The sequence below is a fragment of the Odontesthes bonariensis genome, chromosome 9 (assembly GCF_027942865.1).
Source record: "Odontesthes bonariensis isolate fOdoBon6 chromosome 9, fOdoBon6.hap1, whole genome shotgun sequence".
Lineage (NCBI taxonomy): Eukaryota > Metazoa > Chordata > Actinopteri > Atheriniformes > Atherinopsidae > Odontesthes > Odontesthes bonariensis.
The window spans coordinates 2,481,136-2,497,746 of NC_134514.1; the positions used below are offsets into that span (position 1 = coordinate 2,481,136).

The following is a 16,611-nucleotide window of genomic DNA, read 5'->3' on the forward strand; positions in this document are numbered from 1 at the left end:
GCCTGTGGTCAGGCTGACGCCAGCAACGTGTTGCTCACACTCAGAAAAAAACCACCTTCCATCAGTCTGCAGCTTCCGCAGCAGCGAGCGCATGATCTGCGGAGACCCTCATCCCCGAGAATCAACACGAGGTCCGAGACCCCCTGAGAGGACGCAGCAGGAGGTAAACGGGCTTACTTTGAACTGTTCTAGAGTTTGAACCATGAAGCTCCTCTGGAGTTAGAGACGCTGGGACAGGAAAGTTAACGTAAATCTGACCCCGAACAGGAGACGTCCCTGTAATGAAGCGTTTTACTCATGTTTGGGGGTGAAAGATCAATCAATCAATCTTTATTTATATAGCGCATTTCATACCACGGGCAACTCAATGTGCTTTACATAAAGACACTCAGAAATACAGGTAAATAAAAACATCAATCAGGTCATCTTAGCTAACAGTAGGATTGGTATAACTATAACAGGTAATTTGAGTAAACTAACAAAAGCTAACAAACATGGATAAACTTTCCTCTAAGAGGAGGCATTTAAAAATATGATTAGTAACAGAACGGTTGATATAATGAATGATAACAGATCTTCAATATATGAATATGACTAAGTTTGCCTCCTAGTGAAGCATTAAAGGGGAACTCCGGGGCATTTGAAGCGCATTTCCATTGCTAGAGGTTGTTAAATACTGACAGTAGGACACAGAGAGGTGCAAATCTGCGCTCCCTGTGTGGAGATCGCTCTGTTCGCTCAGCCTGTCATGCGAGGCTAATACGTGGTGGCTAAGGGGCAAGCGCTAACCCTTCCACGTAAAACAACAACTTGCACACAGCAGAAACGTCACACCACTTTATAACCCATCCGACAATAAAGTCACAAGCCTTACCATCAAAACCATATGCATGGTTCTCACATTACTGGCATGGGGACGTTACAAAACAACTTTATAAACAGCATGGAACTCACCGGCTGGTTGTAGGCTCGCGCATGTGAAAGCCCAGAAGAGTCGATGGACGATAATCCCATATACAAAACAATTATATTCTCTAGAAAAACTGCGTTCAAGTATTTAAAACATTACAACAATATTACTGGGCATGTCACCTCAGTACACTTCAAACAGGCACTCCAATTCAAGCCAACTGCACTCCAATTCATTGTAACACAATCATAATCAAAAGGAATAATTAAGTTCCGGATTGGTTTGGAAATCTGAGGCCCTTTGAGGCCCTTTGAGGCCCCTGAGGCCCTTTGAGGCCCTTTGAGGCCCTTTGAGGCCCTTTGAGGCCATTTGAGGCCCTTTGAGGCCATTTGAGGCCATTTGAGGCCCTTTGAGGCCCTTTGAGGCCATTTGAGGCCATTTGAGGCCCTTTGAGGCCCTTTGAGGCCATTTGAGGCCATTTGAGGCACTTTGGGGCCCTTTGGTGTCCTTTGAGGCCCTTTGGGGTCCTTTGAGGCCCTTTGAGGCCATTTGAGGCCATTTGAGGCCCTTTGAGGCCCTTTGAGGCACTTTGAGGCCATTTGAGGCCCTTTGAGGCCCTTTGAGGCACTTTGAGGCCCTTTGAGGCCCTTTGAGGCACTTTGAGGCACTTTGAGGCCCTTTGAGGCCCTTTGAGGCACTTTGAGGCCCTTTGAGGCCCTTTGGGGCCCTTTGGGGTCCTTTGAGACCCTTTGGGGCCATTTGAGGCCCTTTGGGGCCCTTTGAGGCACTTTGAGGCCCTTTGAGGCCCTTTGGGGCCCTTTGAGGCACTTTGAGGCCCTTTGAGGCCCTTTGGGGCCCTTTGGGGTCCTTTGAGACCCTTTGGGGCCATTTGAGGCCCTTTGGGGCCCTTTGAGGCACTTTGAGGCCATTTGAGGCCCTTTGAGGCACTTTGAGGCACTTTGAGGCCCTTTGAGGCCCTTTGAGGCACTTTGAGGCCCTTTGAGGCCCTTTGGGGCCCTTTGGGGTCCTTTGAGACCCTTTGGGGCCATTTGAGGCCCTTTGGGGCCCTTTGAGGCACTTTGAGGCCCTTTGAGGCCCTTTGGGGCCCTTTGGTGTCCTTTGAGGCCCTTTGGGGCCATTTGAGGCCCTTTGGGGCCCTTTGGGGTCCTTTGAGACCCTTTGGGGCCCTTTGGGGTCCTTTGGTGTCCTTTGAGGCCCTTTGGGGTCCTTTGAGACCCTTTGGGGCCATTTGAGGCCCTTTGAGGCCCTTTGAGGCCCTTTGAGGCTCTTTAGAGGTCCTTTAGGCTACGGCTACACGAAAACGAAACAAGTTTTTTTTTTAAAACGGGTACGAAAATTATTGCGGCCATACGGCAACGCTGCTGTAAAGACTCAGGTCCAGACGAAAACGATGAAAAACGATGAAACGATGCAGTACACACGAAACACCTCTAGGTGCGCTGTAAGCCCCCCCCACCGGTTACACCAGAACAATAGAAGAAGCAATGCGCATGCGTGTACGCCCCTACTTCTACCAGCGCGAAGCTCACGTTGTTCCTTCAACAACGCCGCTGTAGTTAGCAGTGTCTGCAGCAGTGCTGCTATCAATGTTGTGGGGTCCATTATGATCGCTGTCTGTCCTTGTTGTGTCGTCTTCTTCTTCCGGATTTTGAATGAAAGCCGCTTTTTGTTCTGGTCACTGACGTATGTGTATACGTCACTGCGTTAGCCATGTGACTGACGCAGAAACGTTTTGGCTGTAACAATGGAAACGAAACGACCCCGTTTCCAAATCTTCCCACTCTGGAACCCGTTCTCAAAAACTATCGTTTTGGGGTAGTGGGAACGCCGGCTTCGTGTGGCCGCAACAGCCAAACGATAAGAAAAAGTATTGTTTACAGTGAAAAACGTTTTTGTGTAGCCGTAGCCTTAGAGGCCCTTTGAGGCCCTTTCAGGCCCTTTTGAGGCTCTTTAGAGGTCCTTTGAGGCCCTTTGAGGCCCTTTAGAGGAAATTTGAGGCCCTTTGAGGCTCTTTAGAGGTCCCTTAGAGGTACTTTGAGGCCCTTTGAGGCCCTTTGAGGCTCTTTAGAGGTCCTTTGAGGCTCTTTAGAGGAAATTTGAGGCCCTTTGAGGTCCTTTAGAGGCCCTTTAGAGGTCATATGAGGCCCTTTGAGGCCCTTTTGAGGCTCTTTAGAGGTCCTTTAGAGGAAATTTGAGGCCCTTTGAGGCCCTTTGAGGCCCTTTAGAGGCCCTTTAGAGGCCCTTTAGAGGAAATTTGAGGACACTAAGCAGTTCAGGGATGCTCGACATGGTCCTTCAGATTTGAAAGTTTTCCCACGTTCGAACGGATATTCAAGCGTTTACCAAACTGTCCTAATTTCTGAGATTTCTGCAGCTGATTGAACAGCAGCAGCCCTGATGTGTGTCGTTTGCACGGCAGATTGAAGTCGGTTTCTTCTCTGCACTGTTGCATCGCCCTGTGGTTTGAGTCTGCAGACGTTCTGCATTTCTGTGTCTGGATCTGTTCTCTGTTTGCATCCGGGCCTGAAACAGTTTTGTTGCTTTGTTGTTTTTTATTTATTTATTTTTTTAAACACTTTATTTTGGAAGTTTTCATCTTATAAACAAAAATGGTACGGAGCATGTTGTTAAGCCTACAGCATACGGTATAACTAACAATTCTACCAGACTGCCAAGATAAGAGATCTCTTATCCCCCCCACATCCCCTCACAAAGAAGAACAACTAAATAAAAATTACAGTTCCTAACAATGGCGACCAAAAAAAAAATTAAAACAAACAAACAAATAAATACACATAAATATTTTTTTCAAAAAAGGGATCAAAATAATCAAATCAAATTTATTTATAGCACATTTCATGCACAAAACAGTTCAAAGTGCTTCACATAAAATAAAAGCATTGCAGCAGGGAGTGGAATAAGCATTAAAATACATAAAAGAATATAAAGAGAAACAAATAAAGTAATTTAAATGAATTTAAAAACCAGCAACAGTCCAGATAAGTTCAAAGATATCGTGCAGATTTCATGCATAGACACATGAGAACAGAAATGTTTTTAACCTGGATTTAAAAATGTCTCCATTTGGTGAAAGTTTAATCTCCACTGGCAGTTTGTTCCACTTGTTTGCAGCATAACAGCTAAATGCTGCTTCTCCATGTTTAGTCTGGACTCTGGACTGGACCAGCTGACCTGAGTCCTTGGATCTAAGAGCTCTGCTGGCTTTATATTCTCTGAACAGATCACAGATTGTAAACCATCAGCAGGCTTTTAAACTCTATTCTGTGACTGACTGGAAGCCCCCCTGAGAAATGCCCTGTCCATCCAAAGAAAACTGGCCAGAAAAAAGGCCACGATTTATTATCTCTGTTTGTGTCTTGTATTGATAGAATAAATGCAGGTGGTGATTTTAAAAAAGCATATATCTGCTAAGTTTATAGCTTTATTTATTTCTTTGTTATCATGTCCCCCCCCCCCTCTGTAACCTTAACCCCTTGCTGCTGAAAAAAAAAGGCGATTTTCACATTTTCGGATGTTTTTGTTGTATATAATGATCTGAAATGTAGACTTAATGAAGGTAATAAAAAGCTGGAGTTGGCTGGATGTCTTGCCCCAAGTATCTACTTGAATTTAAACCCTCAATGTGGAGCATGTTAAACAAAAGCTATTGCATCCTAAAGTCCTGGACTAAAAACCTCTCCAAATAGGACATACCGGTATTTGCAACATGGCGAAGGGGTTAAGGGGCATCACAACCGTCAAAACTGCTTTCCAGTTGGTTCGTTTGAACAATGCAATGATGGCCCTTTTCCTCCTTCTCTGCCTTAAAATCCTGCCAATGTTGGGCAAACTTCTCATGTACCGCAACACTAGCATCACACCTGTGTCACGTCGTCCATTTGTCTCAGCAGCAGAGTTTGGTAAACACTTCAGTAGGCATGCGCCATGCTTCAGGTGATAGACAAGTGTCATCGCGTGAATCAGATATGAGTCACATTATTAAAGTACGTGTAACCACATGTTAAAACAAATCGGATTTAGGTAAAAAAAATCAGATCTGGGCATCAAGACTTGCAGTGTAAATGTAGCCACAGTGAGCCTCGCTGACACCAGATACCACTTCCTGTAAAGCTGAGGCGCTTCTCGTCAGTAACTCGTCTAATTCTGGAGGGAACAGTTCATATCAAAATAACTACAGATGAATTGGTGCGTTGGCTTTTATTATCACACATCACCTCCCTCGCTGCTGAAAACATGTCGTGTGTTTGAGTAAAAGCTGAAAGCTCGACCTTAGAGACTCATCTCTAAACTGGAAGTTTTCTGCCGCTGGTCCCATTTAAGTGGGATCTTCTGTGGGAGGTTTATCAGAAACGTGTCATCGGAGTTACTAAAACCAAGATTGTGTGTTTTTTTTTAATCATATTTGGAGGAAACAACAAGCTTCTGAGTAGGGATGGGAATTGATAAGATTTTTACGGTTCCCTTATCGATTCTCATTTGGAGAAAAAGGACAACAAACCGGTCGATTAGCATCAACTTTGTTTAGTTTAGAAGTAACACGAGTCATGACCTCACAAACCCAACAACGGTGAGGTCCACATTGGTCTATCCTGGCCTGGGTAATTTAACTCTTCCTCCTCTGGTGAAAGGAGAAGCTGGAGGTAGAGGTGAACTGGGGGTAGTACCACCAGCCTCTGGCTCTGAGCCAGTCAGGCTCTGTCTCTCATGATTTCATCTAAATGTAATGCCTGAGAAGGCATTCATTTAACCTTAACCGTTACTAACAGCAGGTTTTACAATCAGGCAAATGGTGCTAACATGATAGGCAGTGTTTGTTAGTTTGTTAGCTGCAGTGTTAGCCGAGGACATGCTAACGTTGCTAACGTTGCTGGGTTCAGATTCACTGACGTTAATCATTCATTCATAGTTATTGCATGTTGGTAGTATTTCCTCCCTTTGGTGAAATATTCACTTTGCAAGTTGCCCTGTTGTCGTCTTTTTTAGGGATGTGTAACCAAACTTTCGAGCGTTTGTACCGCTTGGGCGCCATGTTTACTGTTGGCTGCTGGCTGCGCCGGACTCGCCACGCAACGTTGCGTGGTGACGTCATTCGCGCCCACTGGAAGCGATAAGGGAATCGTTTGCAAAATCGCCAAACGAGTCCAAGGAATTGAAACACTGGGAACCGGTTCTCAACAAGAACCGGTTTTCGATTCCCGTCCCTACTTCTGAGTGATGCTTTTGGACTGGTTTCGCTGCAGAGTCACCTGTTTAAATCCTGTCACCCATCCCCTACAGATCCCCCGCTGTGTGTTCGTGTTAGCTCGTTGTGTTTCTGAGTTTGCATGCTGTGCAGGAGGCTAAAAACAAAGCTTCCTGCTGCAGACTCGCTGGTGTTGGTGTCTGACCACAACGTTTCTCCACATCCTGTTCAGCACCTCGGTTAATCTCACCATCTGACACCTCCCACTCGGCTCCATCCTTCAGCAGTTTCCTGGTTTTAACGACAGAAACGATGACGCAGAGATGCGTTGCCGCGGCGACCACATGAGAGGCAGAAGTAATGTGCAGAAAGGAGCATCGACCTGTTTAACGTGAGGACAGTTTGATCGTAAGTTAAGGTGGGAAAGGTTTTACCTAGGGCTGGGCAACGATTAAAACTTTTAATCTAATTAATCTAATTAATCGCATTTGTACGCAGAATCCAAAAATGAATCCAAAAGTAGTGTATAGCTTTTAGCATTTAGCTTTATTTTAAATGTGCTGCCATATGAATGAAAGTGCCATAACATTTGTTGTGCAAACACACTTTTAACATCAGCATCTTTCTGTAGTTTTTATGTAGAAGCCTCGCTCCACTGTCTGTTTCCTTGAATGACTTGCTGCTATCAGTTGTGTGTACGTGTTTACATTTAAAATAAAACTAAATGCTAAAAGCTATACACTAATTTTGGATTCATTTTTGGATTCTGCGCACAAATGCGATTAATCGTGATTAATCAAGGAAATCATGCGATTAATTAGATAAAGCCTGGTTTATAATCAGTAACGCAAGACGCAACGCAAGCCCTTGCGCGGTTGCGTGTGTCACCTCAATTTTCTAAACTTTACGCAAGACGCAAGCGCAAGCCACTGGCTGTGTTCGAAACCGCCTACTACTTGAAAACGACATACTCATCGATCAGACAGCATGCAGAGCGTTTACACACAGTGCACTTCACTCCTGCCCGAGCCCAAATCAGCCGGCCTGAAAAGCTGATTTCCCTTAAGCTATAAACGCTGTAAATATATAACTTTAGCAACATTTGAAACATTTTCAGGCGAGAAAGTAGTCGTTTAGACCCCCAAGGTGTTGAAAATCTGACAAAATACCGGCTGTTTACAAGAAGAAGAAGCATGAATCACTCGAAGAGGTCCTGGCGGTGAATTTGCTTTCATCGTAGTAGGCTTGTCATTGAAAAAACCCGCTGCTCCACCTACTGTCCTGGCGGTGAATCGCCACGCAGCACACGCAACCGCCGACAAAGCAAAATGAAGCATAAACGTCTCGAGCCATTAACATACGCGCAAGACGCAAGCGCAAGGGCAGTTAAAAGAAGTATAACTCAGCCTTAAGACTTTTTTTTTTTTTCCCAGAAATGTTTTATTGAAGTTTTCCACAGTGAAAAATACAAACATACAACAAACTGAACAAGCTTGTCACTGTTTAATTCCCCTTCCCTCTCTACTCGTCCGGGGGACAAGAACAAGGTGAAAGTGAGTTAACCAACAGAAAAACTGAAAAAAAAAATAAAAAATAAAATAATAATCCCCACAAACATCGCTTCTCTAACTAAGGTTATTCTGGGCTTTACCAGTAGACTCGAAATTTCAATACATGTCTAATTAAGTTAGTGAACCACAGGTACTGTAATCCTACCGTCAAGTCTGAAGCTTAATAAAATTAATGAAAGGACCCCACACCCTCTCAAAGAGGTATTGTTTGGATTTCCTGATGTATGCTACTCTTTCCGGTGGTAAGTTGGACAACAGCTGGCTTAACCATTGGGAGGCACTAGGTCTGTTAACATTTCTCCAGGCTAGAGCTATACATTTCTTTGCAGATGATAAACTTAGATCTATAGAGGTGCGTTCTGTTTTACTAAAAGTATGTTTTCCGGGGTATAAAGCTTACAGGAATAACTTTGCATCCCATGGGATTTGTTTTGAGAGAATTTTTTTCAACTGTGTCCTTCACCTCCTTCCGAAACGCCTTCATCTGTCCGCATTCCCACATGCGCTGTATTAAAGTCCCCTTAGAATGGCACTTTACACAAACGTCTGGGATGTTGTTGTTGTATTTATTCAAGTGACAGAAACTCGCATCAGCCATTTAAATTGTACCAATCTAAGACGGCTATTTGTAGACATTGTATGGATTTTTGTGCAGGCCCTTTCCCCGTCTCTATCAGTAATAGTTGATGACAGATCTGTATTCCAGTTCGTGAGCCTATTGCTTGAGTTCTCTGGTGATTTAGAAGTCAATACATTATAGAAATCTGAGATAATGCCCCTTCTTGAACCACCTTGAGTCAGTAATTTCTCAAGTAATGTAAGGGGAGGCTTGTTAAGATTACTCTGATTTGCTTTAACAAAACTTCTCAGTTGAAGAAATTTAAAATAGTGCTTTTTATTAAGCTTGAACTTGGTTTGTAACTCTCCAAATGATAAGAGTGTATCGGAATTTGGTGAGTAAAGGTCACTAATTCTTTTAACCATAGTTTAAATGTTCCATCTGCCCTTCCTGGAACAAACTGCTGGTTACCCCATATCGGGCTGAAGATTAAACGTTTTAATCGTTTCCCAGCCCTCCCTAATTCCCATCAGGATGTTTCAGAAGCACACAGAACCCATGAATTCTTTGACATTACTTGTAATACTTGCCTGAAAACGTGAGTATTTGTTCTCTCGACACCATGAAAACAACAAACTGAGCGTTAAAGGGAAGTTGTTGCTCACTGGGAGAGTTTTCAGAAATGCGTTGTTTCAGTTATAAAACCCAAAAACTACCCGATGCACCACGAGTAGGAAGGAAAGTTCCCACATTAGACATGTGTCAGCGGTCAACACAGAGCTAAACTGATCTGTTGGTGTGAGTGCAAACCGGAGAGGAACTTTCCTGGGTATCAGGGGATGTCCGACACGTCGCAGGTTAGCATCACCGTGATAACGTGTTCCTGTAAAGGGAAGCAGGTCCATCACTGTGGAGTTTTCTGCTTTCATTTCCTACAGCAGGCTGAACAATCCAGCCTGAAGAAGGTTAAAGAGTCGTCTGGAAACACGAAGAAACACCTGCGGCCGTCACACTTTCCAACAGAGCCGAAATCTGACGGTGCTTTCATCATGTGGAAGACCCCCATGAGGAAAAACACTGGATAAATAAGTGTATAATAAGTATATGATAAAATAATTTAAAAATAACATTTAAAACAATGGATGAGTAGATAAAAGTAAACTAAACCAAAACAAAACAAAAAATAAAATAAAATAAATGATAAAAAAAATATGTATATATTTAAAATAATGTATGAATAGATAAAAGTAAACTAAAACAAAACAAACAATAAATAAAATAAAATAAATGATAAAAAATATATATATATATATATATATATAAAATAATGGATGAATAGATAAAAGTAAACTAAACCAAAACAAACAAAAAAATGAAATAAAATAAATGATAAATATATATATATATATATATATATATATATATATAAAATAATGGATGAGTAGATAAAAGTAAACCAAAACAAAACAAAAAATAAAATAAAATAAATGATAAAAAAAATATGTATATATTTAAAATAATGTATGAATAGATAAAAGTAAACTAAAACAAAACAAACAATAAATAAATAAATAAATTAATAAATGAATGAATGAATAAATGAATGAATGAATAAATGAAATAAAAACTAAAAACTAAAACTTAAAATCCCTGAAATCTGACGGCCTTCATCATGTGGGTTTCTGATCTCTTCCTGTTTGCAGTCTGACGCTGAAGCCGACTGAGCAGAAGTCGGCCGAACCACAGTTGTTCTCTGAGGCTTTGAGGCTTCGTTTCATCGCCCTCAGCGGAACGCCGGAGCTCCTCACGATGCTTCCCTCCGACAACATGAGCGCAGGAGGGGCTACGGGGGGCAACCGGTGCATCGTCAACGACCAGATGGGACCCTTCGCCGTCCTCTACGTCCTCATCCTCATCGTGGGTCTGCCCGGAAACCTGCTGTCGATATGGGCCTTCGTCTGCCGCCGCAGAGCCAAGGCACGTCTGAAAGCGAGGGTCACATGACCCGAACCCTTTAATGTCACATGACCCCGAACCCTTTAATGTCACATGACCCGAACCCTTTAAGGCTTTAAGTAGGGCTGGACGAGTTAACTCGTTAATTATTTAACGCTGATAAATATTTTATCGCGCATTTACGCAGGTTTTTTTTTTGTTTATCTTATTTTATGGCTTTTTATGCCTTTATTAGATAGGACAGTGTAGAGCAGGGATGTCCAAAGTCGGTCCTCGAGGGCCGCTGTCCTGCCGGTTTTAGATGTTGCCCTGCTTCCACACACCTGATTCAGATTAAATGGACCTCTCAACCAGATTGGTAAGTTCTGCACAAACCTGTTAATGAGGTCTTGATCTGAATCAGGTGTGTTGAAGCAGGACAACATCTAAAACCTGCAGGATAGCGGCCCTGGAGGACCGACTTTGGACATCCCTGGTGTAGAGAGACAGGAAGCAGGGGGCAGAGAGAGGGGGAACAACACGCAGCAAAGGGCAGACCGATGCAGGACTGGAACCGGGGCCAGCTCCAGCGAGGACTACAGCCTCTGTACATGGGGCGCCTGCTCAGCCCACTACGCCACGGACCCCCCTGCACTCGTAATAACTTCCCATTTCTTGGCTTTAGCAGGTCCCGGAATTCCACTGGATCTCTGAAAGCAGAACTCAGAGCCCCTAAAGTTATTCTTTTTGCGCCTTGATGCCATTCTCATGACTCAACACTCAACACTTTCTGGCACAGCAGAGAGGAAGCACAGCCTGATATGGTATCATTTTGGGCGTGGAGTGTGCACACTTTTTCCAAAGTTAAGAGCGTTTGTTGAATCTGACGTGGCGTGTTCGTACGAAAAAAGTGAGAAATTTAGAATAAAAATACGAAAATGTTCTTGCATGAGGCCCATTGTTTCCATCTCTGATGACAGATTCATGTCCTTTGTTGGTATGTCATGGCGGGACGTATCTAACTAAGTTTGGTTGTGCCTCCGCAGAAGCAGAGCTGCACCGTCTACCTGGCCAACCTGCTGGTGGCCGACATCCTGCTGCTCATCGCTCTGCCCTTTAAGCTCCTGAAGGACCTCGAAGCGGCGCCGTGGAAGCTGATGGTTTTCCACTGCCAGGCCAGCGCCGTCACCATCTACATCAGCCTGTACGCGTCCATAGCCTTCCTCGCCTTCATCATAACCGACCGCTACCTGCAGGTAAGGTTGCCCGGCTGGTCGGACGCAGAATCAGTGGGTCGTGAGGGTTTCTGTCGGCGGTGGTTTCACGGCTCTGTTCTCCTGCAGGACCGCCACTCTGTGCACTCTCTGCGGCTTCAGGAACCCGGGTTCGCTTGGCTGCTGTCGCTGGTCGTCTGGATGCTGCTGCTTCTCATCATGGTGCCCAACATGGCTCTACCCATCCAGCAGGTCAAGGTACGGGAACGCCTCTGATGGGCTACAGATACCGCACAATGTCACCGTCACCACTGCTACAGTCTCCGTTTAAACGTCCTCAGAAACACTTCGGCTGTGTTCGAAACCGCATACTTCTCCTACTACTCCTACTACTCATACTAACTTTCTGAGTTAGTATGCGAGTTTGAGTAAGCGAGAAGTTCCCGGATGCATACTAGATTCTCCTAAATGTTGGGTATGCATCATGAGGTTACTACTCATACTCAAACTACCCAAGATGCAACGTAACGTGACGTCGCCAATCGTCCTTTCCTGTCAAAACGGCAGTTTCAAGCTAGCTACAACGAGGGTAGGTTCACTTCCTGTTTTCAAAACAAAAGCACCAATTGTATGGTAATGGCTTTCCCTATGATAAAAGGCAACGGGTATTTTATTTTGTGAAAATAACAGGAAGTGCGTTGCTCACTGCAGCTAGCTTTAGTAGCGCCGAATTCGTGGGAACAAAATTGTAAACAGCCGGTATTTTGTCAGGTTTTCAACACGTTGGGGATCTAAACGACTACTTTCTAAAGTTTACAGAGTTTAGAGCTTAAAGCGGCACAATGCAACCTTTTCATGGTCATAAAATTGCTTGGCAATCATCAGATTGCTTGGCTGACCCGTTCCGATGAAAACGGTGACATTTCCATCTCCATCTGGTGGCCCTAGACCGAAACAGCGCTTGCAACTTTGCCTGTGGCGCCGCGTGCTTTGTTTAGCTCTGGAAGTCTCGCGACACACGAGAGCCGAGAACTACTGCTTCACAGCAGGTCGTAAAGGGCTCTGAGCCGAGCCAGGTAGCCTGAGAGACACCCCCCCTCTCCATTAGCTGTCGACGGCTCTCCAACTCTCTGCCAGTGTCTTGAAAAATAAACCGTAAATTGCCTCTGGTGGGTTTACGACAGTCTGGCTAGACTGTCGCCTTATTTTCTACGGAGCTCCCCCTACAGCTTTGGGGTGTGTATTGAATGGTAAACAAACCCCTTATTACTGAAAGTTGCATAGCGTCGCTTTAAGAGAAATCAGTTTCAGGCCGGCTGATTTCAGCTCGGGCAGGAGCGAAATGCATTGTGGGTAAACGCTCTGCAAACTGTCTGATCGATGAGTATGCAGTATGTAGTATGCAGTAGTATGTAGTATGCAGTATGTAGTATGCAGTATGCAGTATGCAGTATGTAGTATGCAGTAGTATGTAGTATGCAGTATGTAGTATGCAGTATGCAGTATGCAGTATGTAGTATGCAGTATGCAGTATGCAGTATGTAGTAGTATGTAGTATGCAGTATGCAGTATGTAGTATGCAGTATGTAGTATGCAGTATGTAGTATGCAGTATGTAGTATGCAGTATGCAGTATGCAGTATGTAGTAGTATGTAGTATGCAGTATGTAGTATGCAATATGCAGTATGTAGTATGCAGTATGCAGTATGCAGTATGCAGTATGCTGTATGCAGTATGCAGTATGTAGTATGCAGTATGTAGTATGTAGTATGCAGTATGCAGTATGCAGTATGCAGTATGTAGTATGTAGTATGCAGTATGTAGTATGTAGTATGTAGTAGTATGTAGTATGCAGTATGCAGTATGCAGTATGTAGTATGCAGTATGCAGTATGTAGTATGCAGTATGTAGTATGCAGTATGTAGTATGCAGTATGCAGTATGCAGTATGCTGTATGCAGTATGCAGTATGTAGTATGCAGTATGTAGTATGCAGTATGCAGTATGCAGTATGCTGTATGCAGTATGCAGTATGCAGTATGTAGTATGCAGTATGCAGTATGCAGTATGCAGTATGCAGTATGTAGTATGCAGTATGCAGTATGTAGTATGTAGTATGCAGTATGTAGTATGCAGTATGCAGTATGTAGTATGTAGTATGCAGTATGTTTTATGTAGTATGTAGTATGCAGTATGCAGTATGCTGTATGCAGTATGCAGTATGTAGTATGCAGTATGTAGTATGCAGTATGCAGTATGCAGTATGTAGTATGCAGTATGCAGTATGCAGTATGCAGTATGAAGTATGTAGTATGCAGTATGTAGTATGCAGTATGCTGTATGCAGTATGCAGTATGTAGTATGCAGTATGCTGTATGCAGTATGCAGTATGTAGTATGTAGTATGCAGTATGCAGTATGTAGTATGCGGTATGCAGTATGCAGTATGTAGTATGTAGTATGCAGTATGCAGTATGTAGTATGCGGTATGCAGTATGCAGTATGCAGTATGTAGTATGCGGTATGCAGTATGCAGTATGTAGTATGCAGTATGCTGTATGCAGTATGTAGTATGCAGTATGTAGTATGTAGTATGCAGTATGTAGTATGCAGTATGCAGTATGCAGAATGCAGTATGTAGTATGCGGTATGCAGTATGTAGTATGCAGTATGCAGTATGTAGTATGCAGTATGTAGTATGCAGTATGCAGTATGCAGTATGTAGTATGCAGTATGTAGTATGCAGTATGCAGTATGCAGTATGTAGTATGCAGTATGCAGTATGTAGTATGCGGTATGCAGTATGCAGTATGCAGTATGTAGTATGCAGTATGTAGTATGCAGTATGCAGTATGCAGTATGTAGTATGCAGTATGCAGTATGTAGTATGCGGTATGCAGTATGCAGTATGTAGTATGCAGTATGCAGTATGTAGTATGCGGTATGCAGTATGCAGTATGCAGTATGTAGTATGCAGTATGTAGTATGCAGTATGCAGTATGCAGTATGTAGTATGCAGTATGCAGTATGTAGTATGCGGTATGCAGTATGCAGTATGTAGTATGCAGTATGCAGTATGTAGTATGCAGTATGTAGTATGCAGTATGCAGTATGCAGTATGTAGTATGCAGTATGCAGTATGTAGTATGCGGTATGCAGTATGCAGTATGTAGTATGCGGTATGCAGTATGCAGTATGTAGTATGTAGTATGTAGTATGTAGTATGCGGTTTCGAACACAGCCATAGTTTTTAACAGAATTACGTGTTTCCAAGGAGTTTAGAGACCTTTAATATCTGAGAAAAGACCCGTTCCTAGTTCCTGGTGTCTCTGAGCGAGCTGTTCAGCCGCTGATTAAAGAGCCTAAATTATAACGTTGCTGCCTCACATTAGTATTTGCTCCTCTTTGATGTTTGAGTTCATGCTCTCCTGGAACTGGACGGTCTGAAGAAGTTTTAATGGCATCTAAATATCCAAAATAAATAAAATAACAGATTTTTACTCTTATAAACCAACATTTGTTCCAATTTAAGCCTAGAAGTCTAAGGACCTTTCAGATTGAGCTATTTTTAAACATGCTCAGAGAAGGTGGACACTTGCAGACTGATTTCCGTCACTTAGAGCTCCCGCTTGGACAAACGTAGTCATTTATTTCAGTATAAACTGGTATATAACTGGTATAAACTGGTTTGTAGGCTGATTTCCATCACTATTAGCTCCATTAGAGCTTCCTCTTGGACAGAAGTAGTCATTTATTTCAGTATAAACTGGTATAAACTGGTATATAACTGGTATAAACTGGTTTGTAGGCTGATTTCCATCACTATTAGCTCCATTAGAGCTTCCTCTTGGACAGTCGTAGTCATTTATTTCAGTATAAACTGGTATATAACTGGTTTGTGGGCTGATTTCCATCACTATTAGCTCCATTAGAGCTTCCTCTTGGACAGACGTAGTCATTTATTTCAGTATAAACTGGTATAAACTGGTTTGTGGGCTGATTTCCATCACTATTAGCTCCATTAGAGCTTCCTCTTGGACAGACGTAGTCATTTATTTCAGTATAAACTGTTTTTTTGGCTGATTTCCGCTCACAGATGATGTTTTTCTTGTTTCCTTACGGTTATTAACCGTGTGATGGCGCCCTCAGGAGCAGCGGTACCTCAGCTGTTCCTCGCTGAAGAAGGACATCAGCCTCCACTGGCACGCCCTGACCGTCTTCCTGTGCACAGCGCTGTTCCTCAACGCCTCCGCCGCCGTGCTCCTCTTCAGCAGCCTGGCTCTCAGGAGGCTCCTGCACAGCCGCAGCGACCCCAAGCTCTGGGTGGACGCCCGGCGGGTGGTGGCCACCATCACGGTCATGGCGTTGGCCTACATCCTCAGCTTCGTTCCGTACCACGTGGTGCGCACGCCGTACACGCTGACCCAGACCCGGGTCATCACCGAATGTCAGACCAAGCGGCAGCTGTTCCTGGGGAAGGAGTCCACGCTGCTGCTGAGCGTGGCGCACGTCTGCTTCGACCCTCTGCTCTTCTTCTACCTCGACGCGCCGTTCAGGGAAATAATGGCGAAGACGATCCCGTGCATCAGAAAGCAGACTGCGGGCGCCGCGGAGGAAACGATGCTGCAGGCGGCGTGCACACGGCAGGATGCTGCAGGCCAACCACAGATCTGACAGAAGCAGAAATACGTCGTGCCAAAGAGTGAAAGATGAAAAGCAAAAAACACTCCAGGATGTGTTCAGCAGCCGAGCACAAAGACGCGAGTTACACGTTCAAAAAGACTGCAAATACAGACAAAAAGAGTCCTGAGAGGAAGAATGAAATGTCCCGGGAGACGGTTTCTTTATCAAATACTGGACTTTCTGGTGTTTTTATACAGAATACAAAAAGCTTTTCTCTGTATAAATCAACGAAGAATCCTGAGGAACTAAATGAAAACACCCCGACTCGTCATTTTACTAATACAGTGGAAACCGCTTACAGTGATCACGTTGGTCCAGAGCCAATTTGAACACTATAAGCGGTTGATTACTAAAACCGAATTTGTATTATTTTATTGTTTTTGCTATTTTATTTTTTACTCCCTTGATTCCTTTCTGGACGTCTGCTTCTGCCTCGCTAGCTAACGTAACGAGTTGACGCCGGGCAGCAAGCCGAGATGCTGCGGCGAAGCTTGGCGTTCCTCAGGCTACCTGGTGT

At 43.8% G+C, this 16,611-nt stretch overlaps 1 protein-coding gene across 1 annotated transcript; it reads left to right on the forward strand.

Annotated features, from left to right (window-relative positions):
• The first annotated feature begins 70 nt into the window (after positions 1–70).
• Positions 71–16,374, forward strand: gpr171 (G protein-coupled receptor 171). Its single transcript, XM_075474288.1, has 5 exons — positions 71–163; positions 9,968–10,241; positions 11,246–11,455; positions 11,543–11,671; positions 15,561–16,374. Exons 2-5 carry the CDS (start codon positions 10,074–10,076, stop codon positions 16,083–16,085), a joined length of 1,032 nt encoding a protein of 343 aa, XP_075330403.1. The 5' UTR covers positions 71–163; positions 9,968–10,073; the 3' UTR covers positions 16,086–16,374.
• The last annotated feature ends 237 nt before the right edge of the window (positions 16,375–16,611 follow it).